Raw genomic sequence first — 19373 nt, 5'->3', positions numbered from 1 at the left:
TAAATTTGTCTTTGACCAGTAAAACTGTTTGCTTGGTACATTGAGGGAATGACAGGGTTTTGTGTTTCTAATTAATTTCACCCACCACCACAATCATGTCAAAGCAGATTTTCACTGATTTTGGAGCAGTAAGGTTTTATTAAGTATACAATGTTCCATATACATTCATAATATTATGGCTTTTTCTGTGTATATGCTGATATGCTTCTTTCCATGTATGTTTGGAGCAGACAGCTCTGTGTCTGTGTGAAAGTGGGACAGAGGTCAGTCGGTTCTTCTTATATGAGTCTGAACACAACAGGCTCTTTGTTCAGATTCTTAATTAGCGCTGCTCCACATGTTCTGCACTGCATCAGTCTCTCAGACTGTGACATGCATGCATCAGTTTCTGCATCATTAGGAAGACCAGGCTTTTCTTGTTAAAGTAATGCAGCTTCTGATCATTAAAAACTGTGAGTTTAGAATGCAAAGAGGCATCACTGATAAAACAAAACACAAGGGTATTCACAAATATGCCAACACAATATTTTTTATATAATCTAATATACAAAAATTATATATATAATCTTGTGTATAAAACTGCTAGTCAATTTCAAAAATAGTTACAAAGAAAAATAAGGGATTTTTAATGTGTTTATTATTAGTGTCCAATAGAGGTCACTAATGTTTTATTTCTCTATTTGAATGAAGGGAGATTAAAAAGAGGTGGATGTTCTAACCCAGGGATTATGACACATCATACATTTTTGCATCTATGATTTCCTTGTTGCATTACCTGAAGTGCTTTTGAGGAAGCTTCAAACTGATGGGAAAAGAGAAAGTGACCTTAATGTGAAATTTGTCTTGGCAATTATCTTGGTGTTAGGAAATTCTGGAAAACATAGCTTGTACAAATTAGATATGTCCTAGGATTAGAAGACAGGACCACAAAACTGAAACGGTGTACGTTATTCTGTGTCTGCCGCAACACAATTATACGTTTACTATGTGTATTTAAGGTTTGATTTGAAAGAAAACTGGTGCTAAAATGGTGCTACGGTGATGCGGAGAGACACAGAGGAGACAAATCGTTGAATAAAGTCGTTATTTTTGTTTTCTTCATGTACAAAATGTATTCTTGTCACTTCATAAAATTCAGATTGAATCACTCATGGCAGATGAACTATTCTGATGATATCTTTAATACTTTTCTGGACCTTGATAGTGCAATTTACTTGGCAGTCAATAGGACAGTCACAAGCCTCCTGGTTTTAATCCGAAATATCTTAAATTGTGTTCTCGAAGACAAACAAAGTTTTTATGGGTTTGGAACAACATGGGGGTAAGTGATTCATGACAACATTTTCATTTTGGGGTGGTGTATCCCTTTAACTACACAATTCATCATTCACTATTCTGCAAAAGGCATATAAAAATACATATACATATAACATATAATATAATGTTTTTTTTTTTTTTTTTTTTTTTTTTTACATTAATAAAGAGCCACACAGATGGGAAATCAAAAATTACCTGTATTACAGTGTATGATGTAGCTGTCCATCAGTGTAAACAATGTGCAAAGTAATTAAACCAAAAAGTACACGATTTATAAAGTTATTGGCTTCTAAAGTAAGGAGTCGACTCTGAATCGCTGAAACTAGTCGTTATAGATTTTGAATCTTTTGCCCATCTCTATGTACATCACTAGGAGCACTTTGCATAATAATCTCCGCCTACCGTCTTGAGAGAAACGGAACTCTGACCTGCCCCACCCCCCCACACAGACGCTCTGGTTGGTGTGATAGCATCATGTCGAGGAGACAGTGTGTTTTTAATTGTAAAGGCAAGTTTGTTTTATTTTCACTGCCAAAGAATGAAGATCAGAAGAACCAATGGCTAAAATTAATTTTTACCACAATACCAGAGCAGTACAACAAATCCCTTTTGTTGTGTTCACAACATTTCACTGATGACAGCTTTTCTAATCTCCGTGAGTACAAGGCGGGATTTTCAAAGCGTTTGGCCATAAAAGAGGGTTCATTACCAACTTTATTTAGAACAACGAGCATCTCCGAATCACAACGCCAAGTATGATTATGAAGATATGTGTTTGTTTTCTCCAGAGCGTCTTATCAGTCTGTGTGAGCTAACTCGTAGGGATCTGCACCGCCAATAAATCGTCATTTCTCGAAATATCGCGCCTTTTCTTGTGGTCCAAGTCCTTCCCTACATGCCTTTGCATCTTGGGCACGTTTTGTTGAACTTTTCGGTTGTTTAGACATGGCTACATTCACTTAAAGTATCCAAAGCGCACTATACTCCATTGTACTCCGTTCAGTTTTTTACACCGAGTACCTCCACAATGGCCGCGCATCCGGGTTACCGCCCAGAACGTGACATCGGTGAAAACCCTCTATAAGACATAATTTACCCCAAACAGATGCTAACGCATTGTTCACCCTGAAGTTGTGTGTGGAACAACCAATCAAACCTGACTATGTTAGTTGACCAATCAGAACACAGTATGCTACCGAAAGGTGGGGTTTAAGGAAACTGAATCTTTTGAACAGCTTCGCGCGAACCGTTTGGGGATCTCTGAGAATTGAGGTCATTTTAAAATGATGTTTTGACAAAAGGACAATGTTTTTTTAACCTTGGATGGATTTAAACCTAATGTACAGGACTTATAAACAGTGATAGGAAGCTTAGAATTTTCATCTTACTGGCTCTTTAAAATAGTGTCTCTCCCGTTTCATCACTGACACTTTGGGGAAACTCCTGTTTACTCTATTACTGAGGCCTGATTTGTTAACTTTCGGATAACCAATGCCGCTTCAACCTGCCAAAAGGGAAGGAGTCGGCCTCTATATAAGTCTGAGCACCATTTCATCAGAATTTTTCTCCTAAAGCGATGGAGATCATTTCCTCACTGACTCTCCAAGAAGCTGAAGAAAGAAGGAAGTAGCCTGTTGCTCGCTGCAAAAAGAAGAGCCCCAGCAGTGAGGCAGCCTGCCTGGGCAGTGTGTTTTTCTAAGGCTGTCGAAACTATGAAACTCTACACATTTCTGAAGCGTCAAGGTCCCTGCCCCAGAGTGACGTTGGATCCTGAGCCTCAGAAGCCGTCTTGATCTATATGCAGAGAGGAAGAGGAGAGTGTCAGTTCACACAGAGGCCAGAACTCCATCAAATAAAGCTTGTGCTTGCTCTCCATCCTAAAAACCATAGAATGAGGCTACTCTCTTCAGTTCAATTGCAGTCCACCTTGTTTCAGAGGTGTTTTTCAAACTTCGGTATGAGACAACAATACTCATGTTATCTGGACCGAAGTGCAAACATTGCTTGCAAAAGGAGCCATGAAAATGATTACTCTAGCAAACAATTAGTCAGGCTTTACAGCTACTTCCTCATTACCAAGAATGATGGTGGGCTCAGACCTATTCTCGATCTCAGACATTTGAACCGCTTGCTTATGATATGGCCATTCAAGATGTTAACTTTGAGGTAGATCCTCACACAAATATGCCTGTGTACTTGTTTCTGTCAGTGGATCTGAAAGATGCTTACTTTCATATCCAGATAACCCTACACAGACGATTCTTGAGATATACATTAGAGGGCGTGGCCTATCAGTACACAATATTGTACCACCACTCTGACTGTCCCTGGTCTCCAGAAGGTAGGTGGCCATGACAGGTGCCTCCAACTCTGGTTGGGGAGCTCTGTACAAGGGCAGAACAGTGTTTGTCTCCTGGTCAGTCCTGGAGTAGCATTCACATATTAACTTCCTTGAGATGATGGGTTTTTTTTAGCCCTAAAAACCTTCCTACTGGCCTTAAAGGGGTACAACGTCCTGGTCTGTTCAGACAACGTGACGATAGTAGCCTTCATCAATCAACTAGGCAGTCTCAGTTCATGCTCCCTTTACAAATTGGCTCTACGCTTTCTTCTATGGGCACAAGGCAAACTTCTCTCACTCGATTTCTTGGGCATCAAATTTCTGATGGGGGCTCAGAGATTGAATCCACATCATATAGTGCCGACCTATGGGGTTCTCCCTTTGAAGTGAAGTGATGTGTGGCCAAGTATGGTGTCAAATACTCGGAATTTGTGCTCTATATTTAACCCATCCAAGTGCACACACACACCAGTGAACACACACCCAGAGCAGTTGCTGTGGTGCCCGGTGAGCAGTTGGGGGTTCAGTGCCTTGCTCAAGGGTCTCCCCTCACTCGTGGTTTTGAAGGATGAGAGAGCACTGGTTTTTCACTCCCCTCACTTACAATTCCTGCCGGACCTAAGACTCGAAGCTGCGACCTTCGGGCTAAAAGTCTGACTTTCTATCCATTTCTATCCATTATTCATTACGAGCCACTCCAGTCGGCTGACTTTCACACCGAACGCAGACTGAAGGTCTGAAAATGCGACACACACCATACTGCCTATTTTTGGTGACTTTTAAAAAAGAGCAGTGCACTACGTTTTTTATGTTGCTAGGCAACCACCAAATAAGCTGTCTTGTCAGTCTAATCAAAGGATTATAGAGTGAGAGATCTAAAATCTTTGGTTTTTGCTGTTAAGTAAACGGTCTTATTAGCAGAAGTCCTAAAAAATACTGCTCCGGGTAAACTATGACAGACACCAAAAGTTATATCTGATCAAATAAATATTATTAATCTTTAGCTTGAGTTAAACAAATTAATTGTGCTTCTTTTTTCTTTTGCTATAAACTTAATTGTAACATAATAATTGCTGTTAACAGTGTTTATTGTGTGTTTGATTATGTCTTTGATTTTTCCATACCTTTGAGCCATATGAATTGATAGTCACCACTGATAAGCTACTACTAAATATATTGTAGATACTTAATTTTCTTTAAAGTTACTTTGCAACGATTTGTATCGTAAAAAGCGCTATAGAAATAATTTTGAATTGAATTTTAATAAAATGTATGTACTTGAAGTGTGCACCAAACATACATTCCTATTAGAATATACATGTATCGGATCGGGATTTTTTTTGGCAGATACTCAATATTCAATGACTTGGATAAGATCGGAGGCAAAAAAAAAAAAATCCTGGGACATCCTTATTATGTAGTGCCCAGCCTGAATGGCTTGGGTCTCATTATTGCCTCTTGCTTATAGAAGCCCTCAGTATGGATGCTCCAGGGCTGGGCTCGCAGAGTGGCTTCGTTCTGCATAGCTTATAGCACGGCACTATAGGATTTCTCTAACCAAAGCCCATTCCCTGCAAAGCAGCAGTGACACAATGGTAGAGACCATTTGAAAGGGAATGCTTTGGTTCATGGGCGTAGGTTTGGTCTCAGCTTTGGTGGGGACACGGGGACACGGGGACACCCCCCCCCCCAGTGATTTAATGGTGATTTCCTTTTTTTATTTCAGACTGTTGGCAATACAGAATTACCACAATACAGAAGTGAATCTACTTCATCTCATTATATTGTATCCTGACCCTGATATACCATCCTGTATACTGTGCCTAAAGAGCTAGTATAACTGTATAATCTCAAAAATGCACTCTCAAAAAATAAAAAATAAAAACCTGAGACTGTGTAATGCTGAACAACCAAACGTTTTATTAACAGAAATTATTATGTACATTAGTATTTACACTAACAAAAGATACTCTGTTACAAGGAAATTATCTATTATAAACCCTATTTACCCTCCAGTACACTCACGTTTATGTTGACTGCAAGATTCTAAGTTAAGGTAACTTACAGGCTAATTGACATTCAGTTACTTGCTAACGTAGCATTCTATCATCCTGGGTAACACATACTATCACCAGTTAATACTATTTCCACAGTAGAATCTGCATTTGAAAGCCTGGTCAGTCACTACTGCTATTTTATTTGTATGGCTAGCTAGTTATTTTGCCTACTTACACTCTGACTCTGCTTTATGAAAAAGCTTCTTATATCCCCTTTCTTCTTCTTGGGTGGCATCTACAAAGTACAATAAGGGGCAAAAAAAAAAAAAAAAACGGAATATTAAAATGTTTTTACCCTGGCCTTTGTATGTGGCAGAGAGACAGCCCTGGTAACTTACCGTCGGCGTTGTCAACGTGCGCACCCGCTCGCTGCTAGTGCAAGCACAAAAGTAGGACAGGTGTTCTGTCGATTTGTCCTACGCTGTCAGATTTTCCTACCTCCTACCAAAACAGTGGGTAGTACAATTCCACAACGAAAATTCTACTGTAAAGTTATGGTTTATTAACGTCTACACCTACCACAACCCTAATCATATTCTTACAGTACTGCAAATACAGTAATTATGTGTTATATTCGCGGTTGTAGCTAAAAGGGATACAGATACAGGAAACCAACAATAAATATTATTTTCTACCAATTAGATTGCGTTTTTATTAACGTCTACAACTACCCCAGCCCTAAACCTACCTTTACAGTAATGCAGATACATTAAATATCGTTGTTTAGCATGAGACAAAGGACGCGATATTGATGTGCGCGTGCGCAGTAAACCCGCGTAGGAAAATCTGACAGGGTAGGATAAAATGTCAGGACACCGGCCCGCGCGTGTAGCCTGTCAGATACCCCGCCGCCAATCAAATTACAGCGTTTCTTGTACTATCGTCGTCCTTGCCGTTAGAATCGATCCAAATAAAAGTGCAAAGATCCAAATAGCAGTTCTAAGGAGCTTGCTAAATATTGGTGGGGACAAATTAGTAATCTCAAAATGTTGATAGGGACTAGTACCTAGCGTCCCCCCTAAACCTACGCCCATGCTTTGGTTAATAACGTAACCTCGGTTCCGTGAGATAGGAGATCTTGTGCAGCGTAATAATTAAACAAATTAATAAATCAGCGATAAACATATTGAATGAGGTCTGGCATGATATATATATATATATATATATATATATATATATATATATATATATATATAAAGCATTAATAAAAACGTAAAATAAATAAATAAATAAATATTATTTATTTATTTTTGATTCCAAGGTAATATAATAAAAAGTATAGTCTTATTAATGTACATACATAAACTAATAATACAAAATTAAAAAAACTTTTTTTTTATTTACGATGCTGACCGTCGATAAGCGTCATCACAGTCAGTCGGTTCCGTTTACTTCAACTTGACATCGACGACGTTAGAGAAAACGAACTCTTATTTTGATGTGTTGACTTTAAGTCTTTAGACATAAGAGTGTTTTCTTTTATTAGAGTAAAGTTCACGTGCGAAATTTGACTTGCCTGTCAGCGTTTGAGTTGATCACGTCCACATCGGCATGTTTGCACTAAAGGCTCTAAGGAGTTTTTCTCCTGCGACGAAAAATGTTTATTTGCAGAGTAAACAGGCGTTCAGCGGCACTATCTCGAGGTGAGTCTCATTTGTGATGACTTTATTGTTTTCATGTCCTTTACTGCGGTCAAGCCAGCCGCACTTCAGAAAAACACCGTCAAGCCAGCCGCGAGTGAAATTTAGATGCGCGTGTATTACTATAATTACGGCAATAGCAGGAGCAACAGAGAGGGAACGCGCTTTCAGAGCGCTTTTCATCTATACGTTCAGATTTGATATATGACGACCTTTTTTGCCCATCTGCTCTAATATTCGTGTAACTTATTGTTTTCCTTGACTGCTCTGTATTACTATAATTTTCAGCCTTTCAAAGCATTACAATTATTAGTAGAAAACGAGATATGGGACATTCATTGATTTAGAAGACACTTTTTTATGATGAGAAAGAAGCAATTAAAGGTCAGTTCTTAAAGAAGACATCCCATACTATATCCATACCTCACATAAAACCATTTTACTGGAGCCTTTTCGAGATATAGGATAATATTACACTTTACTATTAAGTCTATTAAGATCCCATTTCTAACAAGTAGGAAAAAAAACAATGGTCAGTTCTTATAAGGGACATCGCATACTATATGCAAACTTCATATCAAACCATTCTACAGCAGCATTTTGGAGATATTGGACATTATTACACTTTAAAGGGCCATAAAAGATCCAATGTCTAATAAGTAGAAAAAACAATAGTTGGTTCTTATAAGAGACGTCCCATACAATATGCACACCTCATATAAAACCATTGTACAACAGCATTTTTGAGATATGGGACATTATTACACTTTAAAGGGTTATAAAGATCATATTTCTAATAAATAGAAAAAAACAATGGTCAGTTCTTATCAGGGACGTCCCATACTATATACACACGTCATATGAAATCATTTTGCTTCAGCATTTTTGAGATATGGGTCCATATGGCGATTTAGAGGGCTATAAAGAACCCTATAACGGAGTACAAATCTTTTTATCCACAGGAAGAAGGAGGCGGAAACCGGCCATCAATCAAATGAAGCTTTTAATAACAAAATAAACACAAAACACTGCGACAGCCCTTCACGGACGACTGTCGCTTACAAACAAAAACCAAACATAAACTAAAATCCTGGCCTGGCCTGGCCTGGCCTGGCCTGGCCCTCTCTCGTTGTTCACTGTCATCGCCCCTCTTTTGTATCCTTCCATCTCCACCGCGGGACGTGAGACCTGTGAGTGGAGCAGGCATCGCTCATTTCCAATCACTCCACTGGCCTCGTTCCGTTCTCACGCCTCGCGGCCTCGCCCCACTCATCACAACCCTATTTCTAATAAGTAGAAAAAAAAACAATAGTCAGTTCATATAAGGGACATCCCAAACTATATGCAAACCTCATATCAAACCATTTTACTGCAGCATTTTTGAGATATGGGTCCAAATGGTGATTTGGAGGGCTATAAAGACATCATTTCTAATAAGTAGAAAAAAACAATAGTCAGTTCTTATCAGGGATGTCCCATACTATATGCACACTTCATATGAAACCATTTTACTGCAGCATTTTTAAGATATGGGACAATACAATGATTTAGAGGGCTATAAAGACACCATTTATAATAAGTAGAAAAAAACAATGGTCTGTTCCCATAAGGGATGTCCCATACTATATGCACACCTCATATAAAAACCTTTTACTGTAGCATTTTTGAGATATGGGTCCATATGGCAATTTAGAGGGCTATAAAGACCCCATTTCTAATAAGTAGAAAAAAATAATGGTCATTTCTCATCAGTGACGTCCCATACTATGAGCACATCTCATATCAAACCATTTTACTGCAGCATTTTCAAGAAATGGGAAATTATTACACTTTAACGGGCTGTAAAGATCCCATTTCTAATAAGTACAAAAAAACAATGGTCAGATCTTATAAAGGACATACCATACTATATGCACAAATCATATCAAACCATTTTACTGCAGCATTTTTGAGATATGGGTCCAAATGGTGATTTAGAGGGCTATATAGACCCCATTTCTAATAAGTAGAAAAAAACAAAAGTCAGTTCTTATCAGGGACATCCCATACTATATGCACACCTCATATCAAACCATTTTACTGCAGCATTTTCAAGATATGGGACATTATTACACTTTAAAGGGATATAAAGATCCCATTTGTAATAAGTAGAAAAAAAGAATAGTCAGTTCTTATCAGGGACGTCCCATACTATATGCACACATTATATCAAACCATTTTACTGCAGCATTTTTGAGATATGGGTCCAAATTGTGATTTGGGGGCTATAAAGACATCATTTCTAATAAGTAGAAAAAAACAAAAGTCAGTTCTTATAAAGGACATGCCATACTATATGCACACCTCAAATCAAACCATTTTACTGCAGCATTTTTTAGATATGGGTCCATATGGCAATTTAGAGGGCTATAAAGATCCCATTTCTAATAAGTATGAAAAACTATGGTCAGTTCTTATAAATGACATGCCATAATATATGCACACCTCATATCAAACCATTTTACTGCAGTATTTTTGAGATATGGGTCCATATGGTTGATTTAGAAGGCTATAAAGACCCCATTTCTAATAAGTAGAAAAAAACAATGGTCAGTTCCTTTAAGGGACGGCCCATGCAATATGCACACCTCATATCAAACCATTTTACTGCAGCATTTTCAAGATATGGGACATTATTACACTTTAAAGGGCTATAAAGATCCCATTTCTAATAAGTAGATAAAAACAATGGTCTGTTCCTATAAGGGATGTCCAAAACTATATGCACACCTCATATCAAACCCTTTTACTGCAGCATTTTTGAGATATGGGTCCAAATGGTGGTTTAGAAGGCTATAAAGACACCATTTCTAATAAGTAGAAAAAAACAATGGTCAGTTCTTATAAAGGACATGCCATACTATATGCACACCTCATATCAAACCATTTTACTGCAGCATTTTCGAGATATGGGACATTATTACACTTTAAAGGGCTATAAAGATCCCATTTCTAATAAGTAGAAAAAACAATAGTCAGTTCTTATCAGGGACGTCCCATACTATATTTACCCTTCATATGAAACCATTTTACTGCAGCATTTTTGAGATATGGGTCCAAATGGTGATTTGGAGGGCTATAAAGACATCATTTCTAATAAGTATGAAAAAAACAATGGTCATTTCTTATAAAGGACATGCCATACTAAATGCACACCCCATATCAAACTATTTTACTGCAGCATTTTTTACATATGGGACAATACAATGATTTAGAGGGCTAAAAGGCACCATTTCTAATAAGTAGAAAAAAACAATAGTCAGTTCTTATCAGGGACATCCTATACTATATGCACACCTCATATCAAACCATTTTACAGCAGCATTTTTGAGATATGGGTCCAAATGGTGATTTGGAGGGCTATAAAGACCCCATTTCTAATAAGTAGAAAAGAACTATGGTCAGTTCTTATAAATGACATGCCATAATATATGCACACCTCATATCAAACCATTTTACTGCAGTATTTTTGAGATATGGGTCCATATGGCGATTTAGAAGGCTATAAAGACCCCATTTTTAATAAGTAGAAAAAAACAATGGTCAGTTCCTTTAAGGGACGGCCCATACAATATGCACACCTCATATCAAACCATTTTACTGCAGCATTTTCAAGATATGGGACATTATTACACTTTAAAGGGATATAAAGATCACATTTGTAATAAGTAGAAAAAAAGAATAATCACTTCTTATCAGGGACGTCCCATACTATATGCACACCTCATATCAAAGCATTTTACTGCAGCATTTTTGAGATATGGGTTCATATGGTAATTTAGAGGACTATAAAGACCACATTTCTAATAAGTAGAAAAACAAATGTCAGCTCCTTTAAGTGAGGTCCCATACTATATGCACACCTCATATCAAACCATTTTACGGCAGCATTTTCAGATATGGGACTATATGGTGATTTATTGGGCTATAAATATCCCATGTCGCTCCCACATTATCTTAAGTGTTCTTAATACCTGTGTATATACAATGTAACTACATGTGTACGTAGTATATAACACAGTGTAAGTACACATTGGTATGTAGGATCCATGGCTGTAATATTTTTGTAACAACCCTCAGAATGGTTTGTGCAAGTAAAAATGTATAACAGGACATGTAAATCTACATTTTGTAACAACAATATGTATAAGAGTAATTTGAACCATTTGATCCAGGGGGTGGAGATGGGTGGGTTTAGGGTTCGGTAAAGTGGGAGGAGTTGGTGCACCACTGTAATACCAGTGTACTTACATGGTAACTCCTCAGGAACTGTCGACTTAATTTAAAGTGCAACATTGTGGACACCAACCACATTTTGTATGTGAAGCCTAATTTACTTGCCACTGCAGTAGAAAATAGGGGTAATTACACAATAAATTTAATATTGCTATTAGTCATGTTACACATTTGTACTTTCTTACAAATAAATTTTATCACCAATGTCCTGTTGCACATTTGTACTTACACATACCATTCAGTGGGTTATTACAAATATGTAGTTACACAAACATTAGAGCTATAGATACTACGTACCAATGTGTACTTACACTGTGGTTACATACTACATACACATCGAATTACTAAGTACACAGGTATTAGGGACACAATATAAAGTGGAACCCCCATTTCTAATAAGTTGAGAAAAAAAAAACAATATTCAGTTTGTATATTGGAGGTGCCATACTATATTCACACCTTATATAAAAGCATTTTGCAGAGATGTTTTTCTGTTTTTCTGAAATGTATTCTGTTTCAGAGGCCTAGAAAGACCCAATTTCTAATAAGTAGAAGAATACAATGATCAGTTAGTACATGGGACATCCCACAAGCACACCTTATATAAAACTATTTTACTGAAGTATTTGGTGTATAAAGATATTTTACCATAGCAATTTGGGGTTTAAAATCAAGAAAATCCTCAGAAACTCCAGTTTTGAGAACTATTTCAAATAAGTTTAAAAAAAGGCCATTCCTTCTAAAGTTCCTCCTACATTTTCAGCACACCTAATGTGAAGTCTGTGTACTGTGGCAGTTTGTAGAAGCATGCATTCATATAGAACAAAACACTCAAATACGTTTTAATATTTCCTAATTTTTTGCAACCTATAGAAATGTTTTTTTCAAATTAACGAAATAATGGCCTTTTCTTACAAAGTAGCTCATATTCTATCAGCACAGATAATCTGAAGTCTGTGTACTTTGGCAGTCTGTTGCATACATCCAAATTAAATAAATAAATTGTATATATATGTGTATATGTATATATATATATATATATATATATATATATATATATATATATATATATATATATATATATATATATATATATATATCAGACTTCAGATTATCTGTGCTGATAGAATATGAGCTATTTTATATATATATTATAGACTGGATATTTTTCCCCAGTTTTGAGGTTTATATAAACATCAGGTTAAATACATACAGTAGATACAAATAATGGCCTTTGCATGCAAGGCACTCCCTATTCTATCAGCAAATATCAAGTCACACACACTTGTCTGTCACAATATACTTCACACACTTTTTAAACACCAAATATGGAGTCTTTGCTCTGTGAAAGTTTAGAGTAGCTTGCATTCAATGGATGAATGGATCATAGCGTATCCCCAGTCTTGTTTCTGGAAATCTCACTTAAAGTTCAGTTCCAACCCTAATCTAATTAAGAGTCAGGAACAATTCATAGTTACAGAAAGGTTTGCTGGAGCAGGATTGACACTGAACTCTGCACGAAGGTAGTATTATTATGTGCCTTTTAAAAATAGTAAGTGTTCCTACTTATGTAGTTAAATAGCATTTTGTTGAATTAGAATACATGTAAGTCCAAACTGCCAAAGTACCCAGATTTTATTTTAATATTATTCTAATAAAGTAGGAGGTGCCTTGCATGAAATGGGCATCGTTTTCCTCTACTTTTATAAGCTGACATTTCTACATGTCTCAAAGTTATGCAAAGTCTCAGAACTGACTCTGAATGCATGCAATTCCAGATTGGTAAACTGAAATGTTTTTTTTATAATGGCTGCACATATTTGGTGATGTCCCTTATGACAATTGTTTATTATAATTATTATTATTATTATTAGAATAGATAGATGTAATGTTTTATAACTCTATATGTGAAATACTTGCTAGCTCTTAAAAAAAAACATACAGTAAAATGTTTTCCATTGATTTACTCATAGATTTTAGAAAACATTACATTTCTCTATGAGTCTCTGAAGTGAATATACCCTTTATCTTTATAGCTCCCTAAAGCACAATATAGGTCCATATCTCATTAATGCTGCAGTAAACTGGGTTTTATATCAAACCATTATGTGTGCATATAGTATGGGATGTCCCTTATGAGAACTGACCATTGTTTTTTCTACTTATTAGAAATGGGGTCTTTATAGCCCTCTAAATTGCCATATGGACCCATATCTCAAAAATGCTGCAGTAAAATAGTTTGATATGATTTGTGCATATAGTATGGTATGTCCTTTATAAGATCTGACCATTGTTTTTTTGTACTTATTAGAAATGGGATCTTTACAGCCCGTTAAAGGGACAATAAGTAACTTTTTAGGTATTTTATTATCTAAAATCAATATTTTTATTCATAAATATGCCCTCAATGGTGTACAAATACCTATGCCAATGTTTAAACTAATCCTCGTAAATGAAGAATTTATTATCTTTATATACATGGGACGTGTAGGTCGACGGAGGCTTCCATGTAGTTCCGCCATCTTGCAAAACTATAATAGCAGAGAGGGACAAAAAGTACTAAGCCAACGCGTTTCCACAGCGCGTTTTCGGTCAGAGCCAGAAACGCAGGTGCAGAGCAGTGAGAGGCGCTTGAAACTGCACCGGAAAGTTTAAAAGTCTGGATTGCATTCTTATTATGGACCATACATATGCCGCGCCACAGGAGAAGAAAACATCGTCGCCAAAACAGTCAAAAATAGAACGTAAAAGGAAACGTGACCGTAGATTACAGAAAACAAGAGTTAATGTCGGGGAAGCTTTTTCTAGGTGGAAAGAGCTAATGCTTGATAAAGATTTCAAAAGAGACGCTGAAGTGGCCAGTTTTCTTCTCGACAGGTAAGTCAGTGTTACAATCTATATTACAATATTTTTTTTTATATCTAACAATGCACATTATTCAGAAAATATAACGAATAAAGAAGACATAACTACTAATTACAATATTTCATGTTTTCCACAGTCAGTAATTCATACTGTAACATTCGTTTGTTTATGGTCATGTTGCAGTTTGTTTGAAATAACACACCTGTTCACCTGAAGGAAAACTCGACGAAGTGCTATTAGAAGACATCCCGTCAAAGCTTTTTGGTACATATCGCCTACCGTAGATGCAACGCGCATTTGAAAAAGCGAGGCGCTGGAGAGCAAAATTAGTTTGAATGCAAAATACAATTTCACCACTAGATGGGAGTAATTCCTACTTAGTGTCCCTTTAAAGTGTAATAATTTCCCATTTCTCGAAAATGCTGCAGTAAAATGGTTTGATATGAGATGTGCTCATAGTATGGGACGTCACTGATGAGAAATGACCATTATTTTTTTCTACTTATTAGAAATGGGGTCTTTATAGCCCTCTAAATTGCCATATGGACCCATATCTCAAAAATGCTGCAGTAAAAGGTTTTTATATGAGGTGTGCATATAGTATGGGACATCCCTTATAGGAACAGACCATTGTTTTTTTCTACTTATTAGAAATGTTGTCTTTATAGCCCTCTAAATCAGTGTATTGTCCCATATCTTAAAAATGCTGCAGTAAAATGGTTTCATATGAAGTGTGCATACAGTATGGGACATCCCTGATAAGAACTGACTATTGTTTTTTTCTACTTATTAGAAATGATGTCTTTATAGCCCTCCAAATCACCATTTGGACCCATATCTCAAAAATGCTGCAGTAAAATGGTTTGATATGAGGTTTGCATATAGTTTGGGATGTCCCTTATATGAACTGACCTTTAGTTTTTTTTCTACTTATTAGAAATAGGGTTGTGATGAGTGGGGCGAGGCCGCGAGGCGTGAGAACGGAACGAGGCCAGTGGAGTGATTGGAAATGAGCGACGCCTGCTCCACTCACAGGTCTCACGTCTCGCGGTGGAGATGGAAGGATACAAAAGAGGGGCGATGACAGTGAACAACGAGAGAGGGCCAGGCCAGGCCAGGCCAGGATTTTAGTTTGTGTTTGGTTTTTGTTTGTAAGCGACAGTCGTCCATGAAGGGCTGTCGCAGTGTTTTGTGTTTATTTTGTTATTAAAAGCTTCATTTGATTGATGGCCGGTTTCCGCCTCCTTCTTCCTGTGGATAAAAAGATTTGTACTCCGCTATAGGGTTCTTTATAGCCCTCTAAATCGCCATATGGACCCATATCTCAAAAATGCTGAAGCTAAATGATTTCATATGACGTGTGTATATAGAATGGGACGTCCCTGATAAGAACTGACTATTGTTTTTTTCTATTTATTAGAAATATGATCTTTATAACCCTTTAAAGTGTAATAATGTCCCATATCTCAAAAATGCTGTTGTACAATGGTTTGATATGAGGTGTGCATATTGTATGGGACGTCTCTTATAAGAACCAACTATTGTTTTTTCTACTTATTAGACATTGGATCTTTTATGGCCCTTTAAAGTGTAATAATGTCCAATATCTCCAAAATGCTGCTGTAGAATGGTTTGATATGAAGTTTGCATATAGTATGCGATGTCCCTTATAAGAACTGACCATTGTTTTTTTTCTACTTATTAGAAATGGGATCTTAATAGATTTGTAAAGTGTAATATTATCCTATATCTCGAAAAGGCTCCAGTAAAATGGTTTTATGTGAGGTATGGATATAGTATGGGATGTCTTCTTTAAGAACTGACCTTTAATTGCTTCTTTCTCATCATAAAAAAGTGTCTTCTAAATCAATGAATGTCCCATATCTCGTTTTCTACTAATAATTGTAATGCTTTGAAAGGCTGAAAATAATAGTAATACAGAGCAGTCAAGGAAAACAATAAGTTACACGAATATTAGAGCAGATGGGCAAAAAAGGTCGTCATATATCAAATCTGAACGTATGAAAAGCGCTCTGAAAGCGCGTTCCCTCTCTGTTGTTCCTGCTATTGCCGTAATTATAGTAATACACGCGCATCTAAATTTCACTCGCGGCTGGCTTGACGGTGTTTTTCTGAAGTGCGGCTGGCTTGACCGCAGTTTACCGTTATGTTTCATCATAGAAATGGTTCATTTTAGCAGGTCCCGTTTTAGTTAATTAGTTATTTATTTCTCTGATGTATTAATCATTCATAAAGGAAAAATTATGCATTTTTACCTATGAATAGCACTTTATCGGTTAATTAATAAGAAGACTGATAGGCTAGGTGTTGTTACTAATACATTATAGTAAAAATAAAGCTTAAAAAGTACCTCTAGAGATATTTTATATGTTGTTTTTTAAAGCAACATTTTATTTCATATGGTAAGGCAACTTAATAAGATCGACCAAATAAGCAATGCTATTATTTTTTTCAGGTTAATTTTCTATGATTATCAAGAATAAAATAATCTCAAATCTATTTTAATGGGTTATTTTTGATTCCTAGGATGCAGCTTGGGCAGGTCCAGCATGGGGAAACAGCAGCACCTTTTCGACCTGAAACACCCATGGCCAAGACTCTGATGGACATCGGCACCAGACGGATCTTCTCAGGGGAGCATGACCTGTTCCGTCAAAATGTGCGCCGGTTTTTTCAAGAGGAAGTTGTTCCATATCACGCTCAGTAAGCCACCAGTGTGGTTCATTGCGCTCTCATTCTGAATGCCATTATAGATACTGAACGAAAATGTGTCTATGCACATACTGTATGGTTATAGGTGGGAGAAGGCTGGAGAGGTTAGCAGAGAGGTTTGGGAAAAGGCTGGAGAACATGGATTACTAGGAATATATACACCCGAGGAGCATGGAGGAATCGGAGGGGACCTTTTTTCTGCTGCTATAGTGTGGGAGGAGCAGTGAGTAGCCCTGCCCTCACCTGTCTATCACAGTAGCTCCTACAGTGGATTGGGCAAAAATCTGAATTTTGAAACTTCCTTTCCATTTTAAATGATCCCATTTAAAAATTCTGTGAAATTTAACACAGTTACACAACATTATAAAATAAATTGACTGGACTGATTAGACATATTTCATGTTCAGTCCTGTCAAAATAATTACCAAAGTCATCAAAACAAATTGTAATTCTGCTACCGCAAAACAACGCAAACACCACAAAATGTCCTCCATATTCTGTTCTGAAAATTTTAAATAAAAATATATTAAATGAAACAAAAGAGAATAATGAGTAATAGAAACAAATAAATACAAAAAATAAATTTAATTTCAATATTAATAATGTATACTAATTAAATATAGATTTCTACAGGTGATGTTTTAATCACTGATTACTGACATCATCAGATGTTTCTGGAAATAACTAGTCATCTGTTTGATGTGTTTTTGAACAATTATTTAAAAGCACAATATGTACGAAAACCACTTACATACTGTGATTTCATGCAGTTGTGTACTTGCGTTATATCAAAAGTTCCCAATGATTCTTAAATCTAGAGAAATTCCAATTTTAATATTGGATATAGGGATCTGCAAGTAATGGGAACCAAAATGCAGAATGAGCAGACAAGGGTATTTTATTAACAAAACATAGACTGGAACAGCTGGGGGAATTTTCAGTGAAACAGTTCAAACAGATGGGCAGGGCAGACAACAATATGGGCAGGAGGGATGACCACGGGCTCAAGCGCAGAGGAGGCAGCTCCAGAGGAAGGGCCAGGCAGACAGGAAACCCGTAGCTTCAAGTGAAACTCAAAATGTCACCAGTCTAGTCGCCAGGTAGAGACTCACAAGACCAGAGACTTGACACGTGAGAGAGGTGAGCTTCTTCCAGGCAGTGGGGGTCAGTGGCCAGGAAATCTGAGTGTGGACAGGACAATACACAAAAACAAGAAGAGACTCAAAACGACACACAGGCAAATGATAATATAATTTGATAGAATAACTAGATAGAACTAGAAGGCCAAAAAGGAACTGAGAACATAGAATAACTAGACAAGGGATCAAAAAATTACTTAAGCGAGATCAAAAGGATAAATTCTGGGCCAAGAAACAGGTAAACACCGAAAACAAACCAGCAGAGACACAAGGAAAGAGAACCCGATATATAGAGCAGTACACATGAGGATCAGGTGAAAACAATCAAGCAGACAAGGGCTAAACAAGGGGGCGTGACCAAGGGTAACAAGGAGGTGGGACAAGAGGAGCACGTGGCAGACACGAACAAAGACAGAACCATGTGCTTAGACACAAAACAAACAAAGAGAAACATGGAACAGAGACAAGATGGACAGGACTATCAGGGCAGGATCCTGACATATTATCAATAACATCCGCTTTTAGAAACTATGGCAACACACGTGGACAAAAATGGTGCTGTACAGTCAAACTAAATCCATTACAGCTGCAGCATTAAATTTAAATCTGCTCAATGTTGCATCATGATTCTTTTTCCGCGTTTTTACAATGTTGCACATTTTAACCAATCACACACGAGTCTGTTGAAAAAAGAGGTGCTCGGATGAATCATCGCTGAAACACTGGAGTTTCTTGTTCAGTATGCGCGCTCACTGACTAAATTCAGCTCTCTCGCAAACTCCCTCAAAAATAACAAAGTGCATATGTGCGTAATATGTACATTAGTAGGAGATTCATCCATTAAACGTTGTATTGACAGCTTTACTGATTATACTGATTATATATAAATGAGTTTTTTTAAAAGTGCTTAAACTTGCGCAAGGCTTAAGTCAGTCATCTATTGTTCCTTGTCAATGTAAATGTTCTTTGCTCACTTTCTCTTTATAATTTATTCACTGTTTGAATA

General features: G+C 36.9%; 1 protein-coding gene across 2 annotated transcripts in view; it reads left to right on the top strand.

The window, feature by feature from the left end:
* Window positions 1-7074: 7074 nt before the first annotated feature.
* The window catches only part of LOC113061868 (long-chain specific acyl-CoA dehydrogenase, mitochondrial-like), a 28897-nt gene continuing 16598 nt past the window's right edge, over window positions 7075-19373 (top strand). For both annotated transcript variants that reach the window (XM_026231348.1, XM_026231349.1), the window contains exons 1-3: window positions 7075-7358; window positions 17043-17219; window positions 17314-17451. In XM_026231348.1, the coding sequence (XP_026087133.1) occupies window positions 7267-7358; window positions 17043-17219; window positions 17314-17451 (407 nt within the window). In that variant the 5' untranslated portion in view covers window positions 7075-7266. The remainder of the gene's footprint in view (window positions 7359-17042; window positions 17220-17313; window positions 17452-19373) is intronic.

This window comes from Carassius auratus, chromosome 43 (genome assembly GCF_003368295.1).
Source record: "Carassius auratus strain Wakin chromosome 43, ASM336829v1, whole genome shotgun sequence".
Taxonomy (NCBI): domain Eukaryota; kingdom Metazoa; phylum Chordata; class Actinopteri; order Cypriniformes; family Cyprinidae; genus Carassius; species Carassius auratus.
The sequence above is the reverse complement of the archived record's forward strand: the minus strand, read 5'-3'. Positions and strand labels throughout refer to the sequence as shown.